At 35.3% G+C, this 20616-nt stretch overlaps 1 protein-coding gene across 6 annotated transcripts in view; it reads right to left on the bottom strand.

Annotated features, from left to right (window-relative positions):
- Positions 1–3694: 3694 nt before the first annotated feature.
- The window catches only part of LOC113228104 (latrophilin Cirl), a 627124-nt gene continuing 610202 nt past the window's right edge, over positions 3695–20616 (bottom strand). For 4 of the 6 annotated variants that reach the window (XM_026461250.1, XM_026461249.1, XM_026461252.1 and 1 more), the window contains 10 exons: positions 20102–20280; positions 19789–19916; positions 18655–18880; positions 17474–17639; positions 16835–17049; positions 15891–15988; positions 14275–14443; positions 12872–13090; positions 8638–8925; positions 3695–6035 (listed from right to left, as the gene is read on the bottom strand). In XM_026461250.1, the coding sequence (XP_026317035.1) occupies positions 5202–6035; positions 8638–8925; positions 12872–13090; positions 14275–14443; positions 15891–15988; positions 16835–17049; positions 17474–17639; positions 18655–18880; positions 19789–19916; positions 20102–20280 (2522 nt within the window). In that variant the 3' untranslated portion in view covers positions 3695–5201. Of the gene's footprint in view, positions 6036–8637; positions 8926–10026; positions 10391–12871; positions 13091–14274; positions 14444–15890; positions 15989–16834; positions 17050–17473; positions 17640–18654; positions 18881–19788; positions 19917–20101; positions 20281–20616 lie in introns of all 6 variants that reach the window. The other 2 variants (XM_026461254.1, XM_026461253.1) reach the window with 2 other exon arrangements.

The following is a 20616-nucleotide window of genomic DNA, read 5'->3' as shown; positions in this document are numbered from 1 at the left end:
GTAGGTGAAGCTTTTTTATTTATATTTCATAAAATAAATGAAGTAAACCTTTAAGCAGTGCCTACCCTATTTTTTACTTTAAAAAAACTAATATTATTTTCAATGTATTATTTTGGCGTGATTTTAAAATAGGAATGTGTTTTTTTTTCTAATAATTTTAGGAGGTAAAAAAGATTTTACGAGCGTTTAGAAATTTTTTTTTTCAAAAACTTAGATCTCATTTTTTGGGCTAATATGGTATGCCTTTAGATCTCCAGTCAAGTTTAGATATCAAAATGATGGAAAAATTGTATATTATATTATGCATAGATCGTAAGGAACTGTCTTTATTCTAACTGTATTGTCGGAATTAATTAACATATTTCTTTCATAAGACCTAAATAATATTTAAATTCTTTTATAATAACTCGTATTATTTTTGTGGGTGTAGAGTCTTTTTATATGAAAAATATATGTCTTTAAAATAAATGAAATTCTTTTTTATCACATCCCTTCACACACTGATCTGGCAAACTGGTAATAATAATGTGCCCGACAACCTCGCCATTTGCCTGGTGTCAACCTAAATTAAAAAAGTAAACTTCGCACATTGGTCCTATCGGGATCCGAACCCAGGACCTCATCGTGAGCACACTGTACAGACTTGCACAACGAGGTCATTAAATGTATTATCAAATATAATATTGACTCTTCGAGCAATTGGTTATATTAATAAATGAAGATAAAAGCAATAAATAATGTTAATGTCATCTTAAGCAATTAAAGTCACCTTTTTTTATTAAAAAATAGAGATAGTGGTTGCCTTGACTGCATCAAAATCAACATCGTATTTACTTAAACCCTGTATGAATAAAGGGAAAAAAAAACATACATTACTTTTGTGACATCCTCTCAGGAGTGTCGACTCTTTATTTATATAAACTTTAAATTATTTACACATTTTGTTTGTCCTACTTTACACTTTAATATACTCGTCAACGCTTTTAAAATACAATCAAAAACAAAATAATATAACAGAAATACACATGATATAATGTACAAGTTACATTAAACTGTGGGAGAAATTGTTAGACTAGTAAATCCAATTTTAGAAAAAATAAACATTCCCACATTTTATTTCATTACATTTTTTCCAAAGTTACTGTATTCTCTGATTACATCTCTGATTGAACTGTACAGTAATATTTTCTAAAGTTCAAGTGTTTCCAGTTTTAGTTAATTTAATACATTTTAATGTATTTGACACTATAGCAGTCGCGATAGTAAATTCGTTACCACTCTACTCTAAAAAGTTCGCGTTCGATGTTCAGGGGAAAAATGACGTTAAAGCCAATTGTAATTAAATGATTTAGTGATCTACTTATGTAAAATTTTCAGCGCCAACCGGCGGACGGGAAAGCAGAGGACGGATGCTATTTCAATTGTAGTAAGGTATAAATTTCAATGCTCTGGGAGCGGCCTCTTAGTAACGCAGCGCATTTCTTATTGCGTCTCAGAGCATTGGAATTTATACCTTATTCCAGGTGAAATAGCATAAAATATACATTGATAAATTTAATATCTTCTGCCTTGCCGTCAGTTGGTTTGAGCAAATGCTTATTTAGCAAAATGTGTAATTTTTATATAAAGATAATCCAATAAATAAAGAACGTATGAATGAAAACGTAAACCTTGTAGTTCAGGTTTTTACGCCCGTTCTTCCCCGAAGAATCGATATACGAGCCGTTACACTTTAGCAGCGACGCAAACGCGATATAGTCGCTAATCGTGTACCTTTTACACAAACGCGCGATTGCATCACTACACTTGGGATTTAAAGGCGATTGCATCAGTGCAATCGCGCGTTTGTATGCAGTCGCGCGTTTACATCGACGCAATCGCCTATAAATCGCAAGTGTAGCGATGCAATCGCGCGTTCGTGACACGCGTTTGCATCGCTGCTAAAAGTCGTCGTGTGTCTCTAAGGTTAATATTCTGTTAAGGTTAAGTAGTGACATTCCATATTTGAATTATCGATTGTTTTTTTTTTTAATATGTACATGTTGGTATCAGAGCGTCGTAAACGTCCTTAACTAATCAATTATAGTTTACCTCAGTTTATTAGAACCGGATCTAAAGATTTTTAAATACTTAATACGTTCGACGTTTCCGTAAAATTTGATTAATAATAATATAATAATGTGCTAAACAACCACACCCGTTGCCTGGTCTCAAACTAAGTAAATACCTGTACCATGAGTACCAGCGCAACGGCATTCACTCCGTAGCACTACCCGGATAACCCAGATCAGAACCCAAATTTAGAAAAGTTCACTTCCCATATTGATCGTACCGAGAATCGAACCCGGGGCTGCCGCGTTGGCTTACCGAGGTCGTCGAATGATCTCAAAGCTTGAACTTTAAATAATGGAACTGTGTTATAATGGAAATCTCTCTCTATTTTGGTTGCACATTACTGATATGAAACTTATACCCCAGACAGATGTATTGCCTTCTGGTGTAGTTATTGGACTAGTGCTGCACCAATGATTCTGCGCTGATTTGCAGCGCATCGTCATTTTGTATAGAGATAAACTGTAACACAACATCTGATTGAAGAATATAACAGCGCTGAAAATATGCGGCTGAGTTTGCAAGGCAAGTGATACAAGCCGAAAAATATAACTAGCTCTTTACCAATAATGAAAGAAAGTTTTTATTCCGATTCTTGAACTTTGAAAAAGTTATGAAATTAAAAAAATTCTGTGACGTCAATAGACAAGCCTTTGTAATACAGTAACCTTGAACTTTTCACAAAGTATTCCATAAATTTTGGCCTCATTATAAATGATTATAATACATTAGCTATAAATTATCGTGTTACATCCTACATTAAACCGGCCAACAATTTATTAAATACTTAACAGTATACGTTATTATTTAAGACCATCCAAAATATACAAGAAAAAAGAGAAACTAATATATTGTACTTGTATCTTCTAAACAATTCCTTATATTATTGTACGGTAAAATAAACATTATTTCCATGGCATTAAAATTAAATCTACGTTGTGTAGAAATAATATACTTTTTGTTTTTTTTTTAATTACGATTTTTCAATAACACTAAGTTTTCTAAAATGTACAGATAGTGCACAACATCAAGTGGTGTCAGTCTATAAAAGGTTGGATGGAATTTTCAAAATTTGTTGAAATTAATATAAAAAGCTGTCGTATTCTAAATTAAATTAAATATTATATACAAATCACTTTAGTCAATTATGATCAAAAGTCGGAAAAAGGTGTTCCAAATATACAGATACATGTTTAGATAAAGCGACAAGGAATGACATAGAGTCGTTAAAACCACCAAATTTTAATTCATTACTTTTTTTCGAATTCTGGATTTCCGGAAATGGTTTTACTGCATCGTAGGACAAAACTACTCATCTAGGAAGTCGAAGTTGGATTTTAAAGTAATTCTAGTGGTGTCATGTAAAAAACTACAGTAGATAACCGAGTTTTCATTACAATTCCTGCTTGGCGGAAAAATGAAATAGATGATAGTTTTGTCCTACGATGCATTAAAACAAATTCCGGAAATCCGGAATTCGAAAAAGTAATTAATAAATATTTGGTGGTTTAAACAACTCTACGTTTGTAGCTATATCTATACATGTATCTATGTATATGGAACACCTTTTTCCGACCCTTGATTATGATTGTTAAGTCCATTCAAAAATTGCTAAAGTTGACAGTATATACTGTAATTTTGCCAGTAATATAAAAAGATTTAAAAAAAATCATTTTCACAAAGAATGGCAGTGACTACTATAGCTGAACTCCGCAAAGATCTATTTTATTCTACAATAATATCTTTAGAATACATTATAGATTTTACAAAAGTTCTACAAAGATCTGAGTGTAGTTTTTAGTTACAGAATTTCACAAATAGATGGCGTAATACAAACCTTTGAGACGTCGGCACCTCGAAACATGAACCGTGACATATTCATAACATAGGAAATTGTATCCACATTACGAATAACATGACAAAAACCTACGAATTTCATTTTAATGGAATCCTCCGCTAGATGGCGTGATTTTAAAAAGCTTTGGGCCCAAAGGTGTACCTTGAGGGACACCTTTAATAGTTCCACTAATTAATAAACTATGTAATTAATTCTGTTCTATATTGGCTTAGTGCTGCAAGAGATTTTCAGTCACGTTTCTACTATTTGTAAAATCCTGCGTTTGTAAACTAGATAAACAAGCGGAGTCTTACAAGGGTCAACTAAGAGAACCTAATTCTAAAGCATACAAAATGAAACATCACAGATTTTCGTACCTACAATAAGATAATGCAAATTACTGAAAATGCCATGATCAACAGAATTTTTACGATAAAAATAGCATAGTGTAAAAATTAGACAGTGGTCCATCTTCCAAAGAACTTAATACACATATTTAATAACGCATTGTAAACATTAAAATTACCTTAATTATTAACATAGAAAAAGTTATACAAAAATTGCAAATACAGTAAATTAATTTCAATTTAACGCCTAAGATTTCGTCAAGTAGAAGACATTAACCAAGGATAATAAAACTAATTAAAAAAACTTTTAATATGATAGTACCGCTGCGATTGCGCTTCTAAATATTGTATGAAAATTAGTAGTGCACATCAGAAGTTGGACCACCAAACAATAAATTACACTACAGAAATATTAAGGTCACACTGGAAGTACTAAAAGTCTAGTACTAAACATTATACGTATATACAAATTTGTTACTTCCGCCATTTTTAAAAGTAAAAGTTGAGCTTTACATTTAAATAGGATCACAGTGGAAAAAGTGATTTAAGGTTACTTTAACAACTATAGTCCTTTCGTTCGTATAGAAACTTGCATTTCACCACAAATTTATATAAGACCAATAACTGCAAACTCGTTTTGAACTTGTTACTTGATTTTAAAAATTGTGAAATAACAGTTTCTGAAACAACGAAAGTCCTAACCGTCTATAAATACGTTTTAAAGTCCACATTATGGCAAGTTTTCTACGTAAACGCTATCACTTATGTGTCACTATTACGGTCTATGTCTACGTCCATAGAAAAATTCACTATTTCTGTACAACTTTCCAAAGTTTACAACACTCGTTACGTTAATTTCGTTAACGTCAAATCACTTGAACAAATCTATCATTTCTCTGCACTGTTTAAAAACTGGGCTGTGATACAGTTCTAGGGTTCCCCGGTTGGGGTTGATAAACGTCGTAGGAATTATGTGGTTCCAAATGGCAGACAACGTTGTTTTCTCCATTTAAAACTGCGGCTAGGGCTCTCATATTGTTTTCTTGCGGCTGGTGATACGGATGCATTAACCTGCCGCTTTCATAAGCGTGTCTCGGGTCATACGTGTCCCATTTTCCGTATTTCCCGTAATGTTCGTCATGTAGGTGCCTATCCCCTGGACTATAAGAGATCAAAGGTCGGTGATCACCAAAAAACTTAGAACTTGTCGAGCCGTGATGTCCAGGGTTCTGACGACAGTTGTCAGGCCCCGAATTATCATCTGACATGTCTGACATTAATGTCTCGTTTCTCTCGATTTCCTCGTAAACTGGATCGTCTTGGATAACTCTGAATTCTTGTTCTGATCCACGTCTATAAATCCTTCCTTGTTGGGATGCTATTTCGGAGTACGTATGATTGATGTTCTGACTGCCATGATGGTGGTGATGTTTGCGTCTATTATCATCTTTATAGTGTTTCCTGAAAATCATTTCCTGGCTGCCTGGAGAGTGTTGTGACATAAAGACATGTGGGTTGCGAAAGTCATGGTTGTAGCTGCGAGTGGTTTGGTACCCTTGAGGATGGTGTAGAGGACTTTCTTCGTCCTTGATGACATGACGTGGAGAGCCAGGTGCGATGGGGGCATCGCACTCGTTGTATTGGGCATGGAGATGGTTCTGTTGGGCCATTTGTCGAGACAACGTGTCGTGGTGAGGCAGAGTCGAAGTATTGCCGACGTGGTGCTTAGAAGAAGTGTTCTGTACAGAAGGAAGGATGATTAGTACTTTGAAAAATGATTAAAACATTACTAACGACAGTATCATTAGATACTACTTTAAAACATTTCTAAAAGGAAGCAACTATGAGGTGTAACAGCTCAATTTTTTTTTCTAAAAATATCTTCTTTAGTACATTAATTTGGGTAAAATGTAGAAATGTCTAATTTCTAAATAGATTTCTAAAAATTATTGCTAATCTCCGACTATAGCTATACAAACGAATTCTTTAAGAAGTTAGGTACCAAAGATACAATGTTGATAATACAGACTGCAACATGAAAAGTAAACCAAATACTAACTTAAATGTTTCTATAACGCAAGAACTTGCATGCAATTTAATTAAAACAGTAATATTGCCTTTGCTAATGCCCAAAGACGACGGTAGCCACTTACTACCTTTTGGACCGAATGTCACTTTACTAACTTGCAAGGTAAATGCGTGCAGATTCTTGGATAGAGACTTGTCTTACAGGTTTTTCCTCAAATTGCCACCGGGTTATTATTCCAACATTTGTGAATCAATTTCAATGATTCTTTTTTGTTAGAAAGGGGGTACCTCAGTAGTGGTCTCATTCAAATTTGAAGATAGTATTCCACCTCTTAGGGTGGCAAATTAGGGATGAATCCGGTTTATTGAACTACATCCACTTTCCGTTAACCGATTACAATAAAACTTTGCAAATAGATGTAACGAACACAGCAAAAGAGGATAAGCAAACGTTTGAGATCGGTTTTTTTTCTACATAAAAAGTTACAATTATGGTATATCTTATCGCCTTTTAAGATCATATCGTGATGTCTAGTTTGGACATGATAGGCAGAGATCTGATACGCCAAAATGATACTAAAGTAGTACCGGCTATTAGGAAGACAGATCGTGTTGTTTAACAATAATATAGAATAAACAGTGGTAAAACTAGAAATGGTTAAAACTGATGAACACGATGCTATTGGTAGTGTTTTATTGAAGGAGATGGGCAGGGCTACGTATGTACAGTGAGTGATCATGCATGCCACGCTATAGTTAGGATCTCATGCAGTTATGATTTGTGACAACTTTAGGAAGATCTCTTGAATCTGTAACTGAGGTTTGGGCGCCTGTCACTTTGATAACGTGATGCTGAGGTGTAAAAAAAATTGTGAAAATTTGTATGTATATGACTTGTAAATGGTAATGATTACTTTCTTAAAACGTGTTTGAAGGATAAGTGGAAGGCAAGCGCGTGGACGCGTGGAATTTCGAGTTCTTATTCGATATCTGAAAATCTTGTTCTTTGTCCTCCCTATACGACGTGACTCCTACTTTTTAACGTAAAAACTACTGACGATGTAGCATGCATACCTAAATAATGCCTATTTACTCTTGCCTTGAAGATCCAAGTTATAGTGTTCGGGGAGCAAGTCCAGAGGCAGGGAATTCCACACCCTGGCTGCTCGTAATATAAATGTACAAGCGAACGCTTCGTGCGAATCCATTCAAATTTGAAGAGAATATTCCACCTCTAAGTGTGACAAATTAGGGGATGAATCCGGTCTATTTTATTTCACCCACTTCCCTTTAACTAATGTCAATAAAACTTAGCAAATAGTTGTAAAATCATAAACATTTGAGGTAGGTTTTTGTAAGTTATATATTTTTTTCAATTAGTAATTATAGTGAAAAATAACATGGTTTGCATTGATATTAGACATAAGTCAATGACTTTACCGTATCAGACAGCCAAGACCCTGAGTATTTCCGTGGAGCAACCCATCAACACTGGTTAATGTAATAATCGAATTCAGTGTTTTTTTTAATTTGTTATTTTTTTCTTTCGGGCAAATCATCATTTAATGTAATGATGGAGTCATAAAAATATAAAGTGAAGTGACAACCGTGAACATGAGATTTGTAAAGGGCGCGAAACGTTTAAAAAAACAGACATGCGCGATTTAGATACGGAAAACAGTTTCATTTCCAAGATTTTCAGAGATGAATTTTACTTTTATCAACAAGAACCTAGCTCTAAAATCTAAGATGGAGGATCACGTCGGAGCTTAAGGAGTGTTATTTTCTATAATTGAGTTTTCTGTTAAATATTACGTCTTCTGGTGCAAAAATAGTAGTGCTGGAATTTTAAACTATTTAGTGAAAATTTGATTATATCAACTGTTGAAAAGTAAAACGAAAAAGTGACACTTAGGTCGCAAATTTATTATATTCGATAATAAAATTTGTATATAAAACTAGATCTGTCCCACGTAAAATTTTGTGAAACAGTAAAACTAAATCTAATGGACCTTCTAATATTGCCCACAAATTGTATTATCTAGATATAACTCGTTTTCAATCTAAGTGTCGCTTAGCACCTTTTACCTCGCAGCCATCGATATGGTACCTACGAATGATGGCGAAAGAGTAAAGGAGATTGTGATTATGTACCATTTTTAAAAGAATGAGCAATAAAAACATCCAACAAAACTGACGCAATGTGAAATTGTGAATAGACACACGTGGACCTCGAGATCTTACTAAAGCATTCTAAAAAACTCAATAAGAAAACGTGTTCACAACCAAGCATTTATACAGCCCTCCCCTCACCTTCCATACACCCGCATTCGCCATGAGAGCCCACTCGTTCGCGCCAATTGACGCCGCCATTTTGTTGGAAAAACAAGATGGCGACCGCGATCGAAGATTCTGGTAATCGTTAACGTCGATATTGTTTCTGTAGCTGTGCATCGACGCTATGCTTTGCGTATGCGATGCACTATGCGGTATATTTTGCGGCGTTGGAACGCGAATTGATCTTGTTTCGTCACTTGGTACATAAATTGGAGCGGATGGTCGAATATTCCATCTTCCTTCGGGCTGTTGCAAGTTGTAGCTCTGTTCGTGTTAGAAAGTAGTACATAATACATAGATATCTAGTACTATATATACACATACTTATATGCTAGACAGGTTTATAATATAATATAGAAGTACCAATGCATACATATGGGCGTCGACAATATCTGAAAATATCTTGTACAAAATTTCGATCAAAGAAATCTATAGAGGATTTTAAGCGATGGCATACGCATCATATAGAGATAGGATTTTTTTAAATTTTATAATTTTAACTAAATGGATCAAGCAACTTTTAACTTTATATTAAATGCGTTAGAAATTACCTTGATATAATTTATGCGAAAACTAAATCTTTAAAAACCACCACACCACTAAAGAAAGTGTTATTTGAAGTTTGTTTTTAGAAAGTATAGAGAAAGTTAGTATTTCTATAAGCGTTAGTGACAGAAAGAAATAAAACGAAAAAGGACTTACCGGTTTTATTTATGGACACGTAATTGCGTTTAGTTTTACGCAACGTGTTTCAAAAGTCCATACAGACAAAACGTGTTTTTTTTTCGAATTGTTAGTAACACATATTAACAACAAAACACAAAACAATGTAAAACACAAAAGGTAAACACAAAAATTGAGCTGTCTTCAACCAATTAGTCACATGAAAAGCCAAAGTGGTTTGGTGGTTTATTTTTATTTGCAAAGTGAATTTTGAAAATCCTATCTCTGGGGACGGTGGCTATACTACGAATATTCGCCTCTAAAAAATATTTAAACGAAAAATATTTAAATATTTAAGTAGAACCATTTTATGTCATACAAAAATTTCACAGAATTATAAATCGACTGGAATATCACGTATAAATTAAAACAATGAATATCTTATACTTTGTCCAATGTAAAGTATGTACGTTGTTATTGTGTGTTGTCTTTTTTTCAGTGAAAAAAGAACTTTACTTAAATAAGAAATAAAGTCATTTATTAACAATTTTTTTATCTTTCCACAATGGCGACTACAGGCATACAATCACAAGTAACCAATGAGAGACCAATAACTTTCCATTTATAATCTAAATGATTACGTAAATAACTTCATAGTGCGAATATTTACAGTTTAGCCACAACCCTAATGCGTATACGCACCTTGTTGTACATTCTGTCTATATCCTTGCGGGTATCTGCCGCTTCCTGCGTTTATAGGATTGCGTAGATGCGACATAGGGGCTGAATCCCTTTCTGGTATATTATGAGGAAAGCTAGCCGCTGTAGCGTTCAAAGTAGGACCAAAATTGGATGGTCCAAAATTTTGACCTTGATTCTCCTGAGAATTTCTCCTATTTCTATGTGAATGGTAGCTATGTGCGGCGGCAGCGGCAGCTAGTGATGCTACAGCGGCGTTATTTATAACGTTATTGTTGTTATGGTTGTTGTTATTAACGACCACGTTTAGGTTGTTGATAACCAGGTTGTTGGTTGTCGACGCCGATACGGATGTACTTGCTGAGCTCTGTTAATACAAATTGAAATTTAATTTTGGGTTTTTATTGCTTATTTACAGTGAGAAATGTGACCTTATACATACATCTAAGTAATAGGTATTATTGAATGATAACAATTTTATTTTTATATATACGAAAAAGAACTTATGACCCTTAAGTACACTCACCGGCACATTTCGCGGTACACTAGAAAAATACCCAAAATAATGCAGCGCTTTTTTCAAAAGTCTGGACGTTTATTTTCCTTTTTTATTTTAAGTCTAATTTGAAAACAAAAAATTGTCGAGTTTCATTTTTTTATTTGTTTTAATTTCCGACTAATACAGGCAGGTTTGATTCGAGTAAATTTCGTTAACTTTAAGCATTCTTTTCAAATTAATTAACTGTGATTTAATTAGTGTTAAACTGTTACAATTTATAAATTTTCAGCCATCTCTGCTCTGCCACATAATCTAAATTATTAATATTAGAAATATAAATATTACTATTTTGTATTCCCGCTTTTTTGTTACGTTAAATGTGCCAGTGTGTGTATAACAGATGAATAAAAATGTCCCAAAAATGTATTCCATCACCAATTACGAACTATAAATTTATTTATTTATTTCTAAAAGAGGTTTAAGGCATTTTTGCCAGATAAACAGAGCCTACCAAGTCGAAGAACTTGACCTCAACTTATAAGCACACATTCATGACCCCTTCAAGGCCTGCGGGATGTGAAAAAACTATCGACCAATCATCAAATTGTAATGATGTACAAAGCACGAATTACAGTTGTTTCGATCTTAGGCCCAAAAAAATGATTGGTTGAAGAGTTGAGTCTTACAAAGACTGGCCGTGAATATTAATTGTCAAGGAAATTGCGTATAAGCCATTACATATTACAGTTGACGAAATATTATTTGCACGGATTCGTCTTATTGCTTCATCTTTAGAGTACAATAGGACAAAATAGTGAGCCATCTCGGTAACGCACGTGTCATCTATATAGTGCAAACTAGTTTAAACACTTTTCCGCATTGGCACTTATTCTAAACTTGATAATCTTTATACGGAACTAACTATGTTCAATTAGTAGGAAAAGAGTCGGCAGTCAGTATTTTATATAGTAACTACAGTTTAAAAAATGACCTGATGAGTAAAGAAATAATTCAAAACTAGAATTAAGAAAAAGCATTTTTCAACTCCTGTACAATCAATGTATAATCTGTCAATAAATGTACAATCTGTCAATTGTAATTTTAAAACCATATCATAAAGGCGCTCTCGCTTTTAGTTCTGAATCAAAATTCTATCGTTTATGGTACTCGCCACTGAACAGAAAAATTTCATTAAATTTTTATTTAATTAATATTCAATTATTTTTTGTTATAATTATTAATACAAAGATCGAACACTCAGAAAAAATTCCTTCGATCCGGCCGGATTCGAACCGACGTCTTCTAGCTTACCGCGCCAGACGCTATACCAACTAAGCAACGGAACGAACCAGCGGACCTCACGAATTTCCATGTGCTTGCGTCGTGTCTTTGTATTTGGTTTTTCAACGACTTTTTAGTCGTAGCGCCATCTATGAGATCGAAGGATTTTTTCTGAGTGTTCGATTTTTGTATTAATACTTATAAATTCATTAAAGCTCTGTACACAGAATTATAATGACTTTCAAAAAAGAACGTCGTATTTTTGCTAACTAAATATCAATTAGGACGCTACTTAATCGTTATATTGCCTCCTGATCGGTTACATTGGCCTAAAAGTCATGCGCCCGGGCTCGTAATGCGGCATTTGGCCAGTTCTATCTCTTGGGTTTTTTTATTTTGTAGCGTTTATCTGGCTTTCGTATATATAGAGGCTCTATGGTGGAACATTTGCCTACCCTAATAAATGGCTTAAAATTTATCAAAAAGACGAACTGCATTTGTAGTCATGGACTGTTAACAAAATATATTAAATATTGATTCTGTTTCATTATTTTATTTACTCCTAGAAAAATTATTGTATACAATCATTACATAATTAGGTTTTAAAATCTCGCACCTATTTAAAAATGTATAAACACGACTCGACTTTAAGAACCCTCATTATGCAATGATTGCTATTGCTGAATGATTGTAAAATACTATTAGCGCACCCATGACTGACTGACATGGCCATCGAACGGACCAAGATCATTAAATCAATATATACTTTGAGTAAAAGACGTTGTAATGGTTTTATTATTCCGTTGCAATAGATAGAATAAACGTTCTGAGAGATAACATTCATCGTTGCAAATAATATTTCTTTAACTATACAGAACAAATCAAATTCAGAGTGATTTACTAAATCACTATAATAATAATGTGATAACCCTTACGCTCCGAGGGCGTGTGGGTATTGACGCGCTGTAAAGTATTTTTTTTTATATATATATACTGTACATATCGCGTCTTAATATATATGCATAATGGACATTCTTCGAATATATAAGAATATAAAGAACAATTTACCGTAACATCTCTAGGGTCTACAATGTCGTCGCTCTCAGCTGCCGCACTCTGATGGTACCGTCTTCCTTTAGTAGACCCTTGACGTGTGTCAACGTGGTTGGAGCAGGAGGCGGTGGGTGCGTTGTTGGGTAACGGTTGTGAAGACGATGATGTCGTGAAATGGAGGCAACATGAAAGCCAGGGGTGACGGCGGCCGAGGCGCGCGCATTCCTTTTGAAACTGCAGAGTAAAATTATTTTTTGAGATTTCTTAATCAAGCTAAGTAGACTCTCAAAGCGTCGTCTTAGACTGAAAACCTCTTATGTGATTTCTATGTAGTTTTTCAGGACGAAGACAAAAATGTGGTGTAAAATGTAGTATACGCAAAAATGTTTGTAGTTTGCATTTTTAACCGACTTTAAAAAAGGTGGAGGTTCTCAATTCGACTGTATGTTTGTGAACATGTGTGGAGATTTTTATGATTCTTTTTTTGTTGGAAAGAGGGTACCTCCACAGGACCACCCATTTAATTCTGAAGAAAACCATCCACCTCTAAGGGTGGCTGTTCACGCATGAAGATTCATTTTTATACATAGCGCGTACATTTTATTATAAGGAGCAATTATTTTAATGGTTGATTTTGCTATTCTCCAATTCAAGGCGTTTTTCTCTCTATATATACCTTGAGTAGTGAGAACCGATTTTTATTATTTCCTGTGTCAAGTTCCGTGTAGTGGCGAAATTCAATAAAACTTGGCAAATAGATGTAATTACACGTACTATTGAGGTCAGTTTTTTTAGTACTCTGTACTGAGATTATAATTAGTTAAATTATACCCCTTTCAGATACTATATTACTTTAATAATATACATGAGCAAGAAGTTTATAGGTTTTTCGTCAACAAAAATCAGTAAAAACGAACTATGTGAAACCGCGTATGCGAGGTTTTCACTCTAAGGCGAGGATAGATAGCAAACTCAATATTAATATTATTAGCAATACGCACCCATGCACGTAAGTATGTACGCATGTATTATACATACGCACGCGCCTACGTTTCTAAATTCACCATTCAAGTATTCGATCGTCATTTTGCAAAGATTATTTAAAATTGAAAATTATGTCTTTGCTACACTTTTCTCTTGTAATAAGTTAGATAGTGTGAAAAGTGGTCCCCAATAATTTGTATTGGTATAAGATACGAAATAATAATAACATATATTTAAAATATACAACACTTCTAGGTTTCTTATCTTCAGCAGCATATAAATTGAACTTAACAATAGAATAATAATAATATATCTTGGTTTTAAAGTGTAAAATGCGCAGACTAGAACCAATTCAGAAAACTTTATTTCCTTAATTGATCCTACCCTGTACCGTACATGCGTAAGATTGAATTAAACTGTAAATGTATACTTACGATTTCATTTTGCAAACAGTGGAAGATGAAAATAAACAACCCCTGCAGGGAGTTGAGAATGGTAAATGCGTATGCGACGCCGACAGTCTGCTCGTTCAAGTACAGTAGCCCGAACGTCCATGTCAAACCGAGTAAGAAAGCTAGCACTAGTGAGCTGTTCAGCCATACCCTGGAATTAGAGATAAAATATTTGTTAAAATTTTAATAGATCTTCTAAAAACTATAATATTAAGTTATATATACCGTTGTAATCAGCTAATGTTACTTATTCCAACGATATATATAACTCAATATGACCAAAAGTGTCGCTTAACCCATTTCGTCTTCCAAGCGTCGATATACAAGATAACCTTTTTTATAACAAACAGTTAACAACAAGATTAACGTAGATACCATCGGAATTGGAGCACTTTTGTCTAGTGCTTATTAAATTATAACAAGTGATGGGAGACGAGCAAGTCGTGCGTCTAATGGTCAACGACACTCCTGTCCATAGCAGTTGCGGTGCCACTTATAGCTAGAGCCACTTTAACTGCGGCCGTCACATTTAGACATAAGTTGACAAATCCCAAGTGCTTGTAATTTCACCAGCATCCTTCAAAACCGAAATGCAGTAATAATCACATTATCGCTTGGCAGCAGAAATGGGTATGATGGCAGTACTTCAACGGATGAACTCTTTCACAAGGACCTCTATTAGACCTATTCATGTGTATGACATGCGCATGCGCAATAAGGTTTCTTCTATTATCGTATCGATGGCATACACTGTAATGTTTTCCAGCCAAGGATCACCAATAGGCGCAAGGCGTTCTTTTTGAGTCTTTGCTTTTTATTTTTCTTTTTTCAGAGTTTTGATAGAAAGCTTAGTTCCGACGAATAACGTGTATTTACATAGCATTATATAAAGGAAATAACATACTAAATACATTGAATATGTAACATAAAATGGCAGAAGATTTAGAATGTTTTTCTGTGTACTATCAGACACTAGAACATGTGTTTCGCTCATCATATGGCACTGTTAATACAATGGTGTATTAACTCAAAAAGTGTATTTTTTCAGGGAAAAAATAATTTCATATTTTGCATTAGGACTGTTTTGTCCAGAACTAGCTCACAAAAAGTTTAACTCATATTGAGTTTAGCGGAGATCTTTTAATTGTTTCTCACTATATTTCAACGACGGTTTTATTGACGTGTAGAGAATAAAATTCTACGTTCAACGATAGTATATTCTTAAATTTTACATATTTGGAATTGCAACACTATTGTAATAGCAGTGCGATATTATGAGTAATAACAATATAATAATAATAATAATAATTTATGTATTTTCTCTCAACATACAAGGTAAATTGTATAAATGCTTACTGACTAACGAGTTTCTTCTACATTAAAACCTTATTTGCGAGAGACTGGTGCCTGAGATAGGCATAAAAATTCCTGTATTACAGGTCACCAGGACGCCGTTCTTACATTTATGTTAAAATTAATTTTACATAGATTAGGTAGATACAGTAAATCAACAGTAAAATGGATTTAAATGCATTATGATTAATTCATGACTTTAAATTTGCAAAATTATAAATTATTACTTTAAACTAGATTATTACCTGATTTTGTAAAGTTTGGAGTTTTCTTTTGCCTTAATAGAGACGGTGGAGTGGTGGCACATCATGTAAATTACCATGCTGAGGCAAATCCAGTTGGCCTGAAACACAAAATTATTGCATGATGTATGGGTGTATTCTCATCATCATCATATTATCCGGAAGACGTTCACTGCTGTACATAGGCCTCCCCAAAAGATTTCCAGACTAGCCGATCGGACGCGACGTGCATCCGTCGGTTACCCGCCGCCCTTACCAAGACATCCATCCATCTAGTAGGGGGTCGTCCCACTGAACGCCTTTCGGTTCGTGGTCTCCATTCGAGAACATTTCTGCCCCAACGGCCGTGTGCCCTTTTTTATTTTTATTTTTTTGACGGGGGGGAAATCTTTATGGATACCCCTGAGCCCAGGGAGACTCAGGGGTTATGTGGGGACTCTCCCTCCACACTGTTTGCTATGTGCCCTGCCCACTGCCACTTCAACTTATTAATCCTTCGAGCTATTTCGATCACATTCGTTCTTCTAACGGATCTCCTCATTTCTGATTCGATCACGTAGAGAAATGCCGAGCACTGCACGCTCCATAGCTTGTTGCTGACTTTGAGCTTTTTTATGAGGTAGGTAAATTTTGAAGTAGGTTTTTTTTATGATAATCTTTTAATGAGCAATTTAGTTTTCAAATTAAAAATATATTTAATATTAGTATACTACACCAACGACGTTCCATCATCTCGCCTGACTCAGCTGACTGGACTTTACAATGTTAAAAAACTTCAAATATGTTGTCATACCCATACCCTATAACTACAACTTGTAGTCGTACCCTATAGCCATATGCCTTAAATCGATTCATAATTCGCAACACCATGCAATTCACTGCTAAGTTGGTGGTTATGGACGATTTGGCGTGCTTATTTGACGGACAAAAATAAAGTTTTATCTTACCGCCAACACGAGAGCGACAGGTCCAACGAAGCTCATAACAAATAAACGGTCAGTGGACAGCCAGCAGTGCCTCGAAGTACCGTAACCAGCAGGAAACGCTGCCGCACTGGCTAGTACGACTAGTGCAGGCGCAAGGTATGCGCTGGCGCAGTACCAGCGAGCGCGAGGACGTTCCGGCTCGAAAACTTCGACTAGCATTGCGTAGAGATGAAAACCTGGAATGTTATGATAAATATGACAACAATGTAATCAGAGACTGGTTTTAACCGCCACTTTCAGTCTTTTTTTACAGTATGATGGTAAGCTACACGCCTATCCATAACAGTTGCAGTGCTACTCAGAGATTTAAATCACAAAGATCTGAGGGGAACTGCCACTGCGCCCGTCACCATTATATATAAGTTGACAAATACCGTGTGCCTGAAATTTCACTAGCACCCTTACCCTTTAAAACCGGAACACGGTAATGCTGACATTACGGCTTGGCGGCAGAAATAAGTAATACGCTGGACGAACTATTTCACAATGAGCTCTACTGCTACTGCAGTTTCTGGCATTTGGTTTCGCTTCCTTCATTTGCAGACATAAGTTTGATATACTACGGAAAACCTTTGACAAGGAATTATCATAACACAATACCTTCTAAAAACATCCAAGCGAAAGCAGCGAGGAAGAAGTAATGCAGCAGCCCTGCAATGACTCCGCATAGGATGCGATCTTGGGTCTGATCGATGCCACACATGAACACGACTTCAGCTATCAGCAAGCAGGCGCAGAGATTCTTGTGGATTAGCACGCGGTCAGACTGTGGACAAAAATAATAATTTCTAGCACTCATCACCTCAGTAAAGCTTATTCCCCATCTCAGTCGTCTCTCGACTCCTGCTAAACCTCAAAAACCAAACCAAAACCAAAAAATGTCAAGTTACTAAAAAGCCCCTTCAGTATGGCGTACACTATGTTAATTTATAAATATTGTTAAGGGTGAGTATGAAAGTTCCCTTTACAAGGTTCTATCGCTACGTCATCAGAGTTGTTGTCAGTAAGTAATATAAACCAGTTGTGTATGAAAATTTGTCGATTGCAGTTTCTGTTTTTACAACTTTTATGTAGACAAGTGCTTGGGTAAATTTAATTTTTTAAACATAATTTTTTTATCATATGAAGTGACGCGACGAATAGAAGAAACAAGTCGAGCATTTGGCGTTAAGCGACACGTCTGTCCATAGCAGTGTCACTCTGAGCTTTCTTTTTCTCTCTTTATTTTAAATGCAAAAGGGTTCTTTCACACAGTGAATATGCCACCCCTATCGCTCTGCGTTACATTGTTATCGTCTACTAATGCATTTGGCTACCAATTTATATAGCGCCTTAGCTACGTCCGATGTGGGTGAGGAAAGGATACCGTTAAAGATATCGACTCGTCCAAGAATAAGGAACCGCATAAAGAACTGGCACCTTTCTGCTTCGACCCGTACACTTTCCGACATCACATGGTATACATCCTCTACGCGGTCACACTCTTCGCGCTTAGGTGAATTAACTTTTCTCATTAAACAACTAAAACTATTTAGGGGAATATGCCCAGATCGAAGCCTGTGAGCCATAACAATGGACTCCCTACTTAGACCAGCACCCGTAAACCAGGGACCTTACCCTGTGGTAGGGTCCCTGGTTTGCGGGTGGTCTATACCAGGTTGTATTATTTTATACCAAATTCCTTTAATTAGTGATTAAATCCAACCTTTCTGCAAGGATCTCTTCTGCTACTAAATTAAAATTTAATAATTAAATTAAAACTGCGAAGCGACCAATCTTACCTTCATATTCCTAAAGCACTGGAACACAATAATAGCAGCCAACAAAGCAATCGCAGATATGGCGCAACCGATGAAGGTCAATAACCGCAGCGCCATTTCGTGCTTAGCACCCAAAGCCACGCCATGGACGTCCATCAGAACCGCGAAGTTCGTGAGGTGGGAGCATGCGCAGCCCGTATGAGTAAGATTAGACCACTCCACTTGACAGCCTTCGGAGGACCAGCCACTGTAAAGAAAGATTGATTAATTTATGTTAGGTAAATATATATATATATATATATTTTATATTATCAAGTGACGGGACGAACAAGTCGTGCGCCTGATGGTAAGCTACACGCCTGTCCATAACAGTTGCAGTGCCACTCAGAGCTTTAAGTCACAAAGATCTGAGGGGCACTGCCACTACGCCCGTCACCATGAGACATAAGTCACACATGAGTAATGCTAACATTACTGCTTGGCGGCAGAAATAGGTAAGTGGCAGTACTTCCCTGGACGAACACTTTCACAAGGAGCTCTACTGCTATTACTTCTACCGCTAATATTGATGATAAACACTACCAATGTATGGCATAGGCTACACTGTTTCTATTACCTATCACTACTTTCTATGTCTGCCTTCGGAACAAAAAAGGCGCAACTAACATTTTTATCAAAATTGAGTTATATACACGTTTGTGATCAGGAAAGAAAGGTCACTCTAAATTTGTTGTAGAAATCTATCTCAATAATTGACACGACTCATTGAAGAATGGCATAAGTGCAGTTACGTCAAAAACGTATAATGCTGTATTAGATACAGAAAAATATAACCCACATCCTCTCCAATTTATGGAACTCTATCGACTAATATTCTAGAATAGTCTCGGCATTTTAAATTTTCTACTTGTGCCTTTCTTTCTTCGGAGCGCAGTCCATGTGCTATACTTTATACATGGGCTTATGAATAAATGTCTTTATTATTGTTAATACTAGAAAAGTGAAAGTTTAGTTTAATTCAAAGAATTCCGATAAAATTGTATGAGCTACTCCAAATAAGGTATAGGAGATGTCTCCGTTTTAGTAAGTAAGTACTCTTTATCAATAGAGAAAAAATCATGACGGTAAATTACGTTACACTCTAAAACAACTTACTGCAAGGTGTAATCCCAGAAGACGCAGGCAGGGTTGGTAACGTTTTCAGTCTTCAAATGTTTCATAGTTAAGTGCACCATTTGGGAGAGTTGGATGTGACGCCCGTTGCCCAGACTTGCCGATATCACCTGGTAAGGATTTTTTATTTTAATTTTTGAAGTTTATGGAAATTATTGCTTTCATTGACGTAATTTTCCAAACGTTATATTGAAAGGATTGCTACTTAACAATACAGCGAAAATACAAAACACAACGTCTTGTATTTTGCTTGTTTATGAATTTTATTCAACTAATAATACTAAATAATACTTACTTTTGAGTTCAAAACCTTGGAAACATTCCTCTTTTCCCGATCAGAGTTCAGACTGGTAGGTGAAGAATCCGAAGAGAAGGCTGCGAACTGGGGGCTCTTGCCGAATGTGGGTGGGAGGATCTCTTCAAGGCGGTCGAACGCAAAGAACACTATGCGAACTAGGTCGTTTTGGCGATTGTCTGTATATAACAATATTAATTTTACGTTTAGTTTTTTTACTTCATTTAATTAACATCAAGTTAAAAAAGAAAATCAATAAAAAATCATCAACGTGTCAATGTTGCTAGATGGTTACATTTTTCGTAAGTTTTGAGGATTTTGAGACCTTTTAAATTCAACTATACTTGTTACTGTAAACCCAAAATAGTTTACGAACGCACCCAGATAAGACAATAAAGTAACTCAAAGATGCCGAAAACAAAATTAAATCAATCAATTAATGATTATAGCTTAATTATTCTCGAGAGTATTAACTTTTTTATTATTATATCTTTTACAGTTAAAATTTTTAATTA

The sequence above is a fragment of the Hyposmocoma kahamanoa genome, unplaced genomic scaffold, assembly GCF_003589595.1.
Source record: "Hyposmocoma kahamanoa isolate Upper Pololo Valley unplaced genomic scaffold, ASM358959v1 224, whole genome shotgun sequence".
In the NCBI taxonomy this organism is placed as follows: Eukaryota; Metazoa; Arthropoda; class Insecta; order Lepidoptera; family Cosmopterigidae; genus Hyposmocoma; species Hyposmocoma kahamanoa.
Note: the sequence above shows the minus strand (reverse complement) of the source record. Positions and strands in the feature narration are given on the sequence as shown.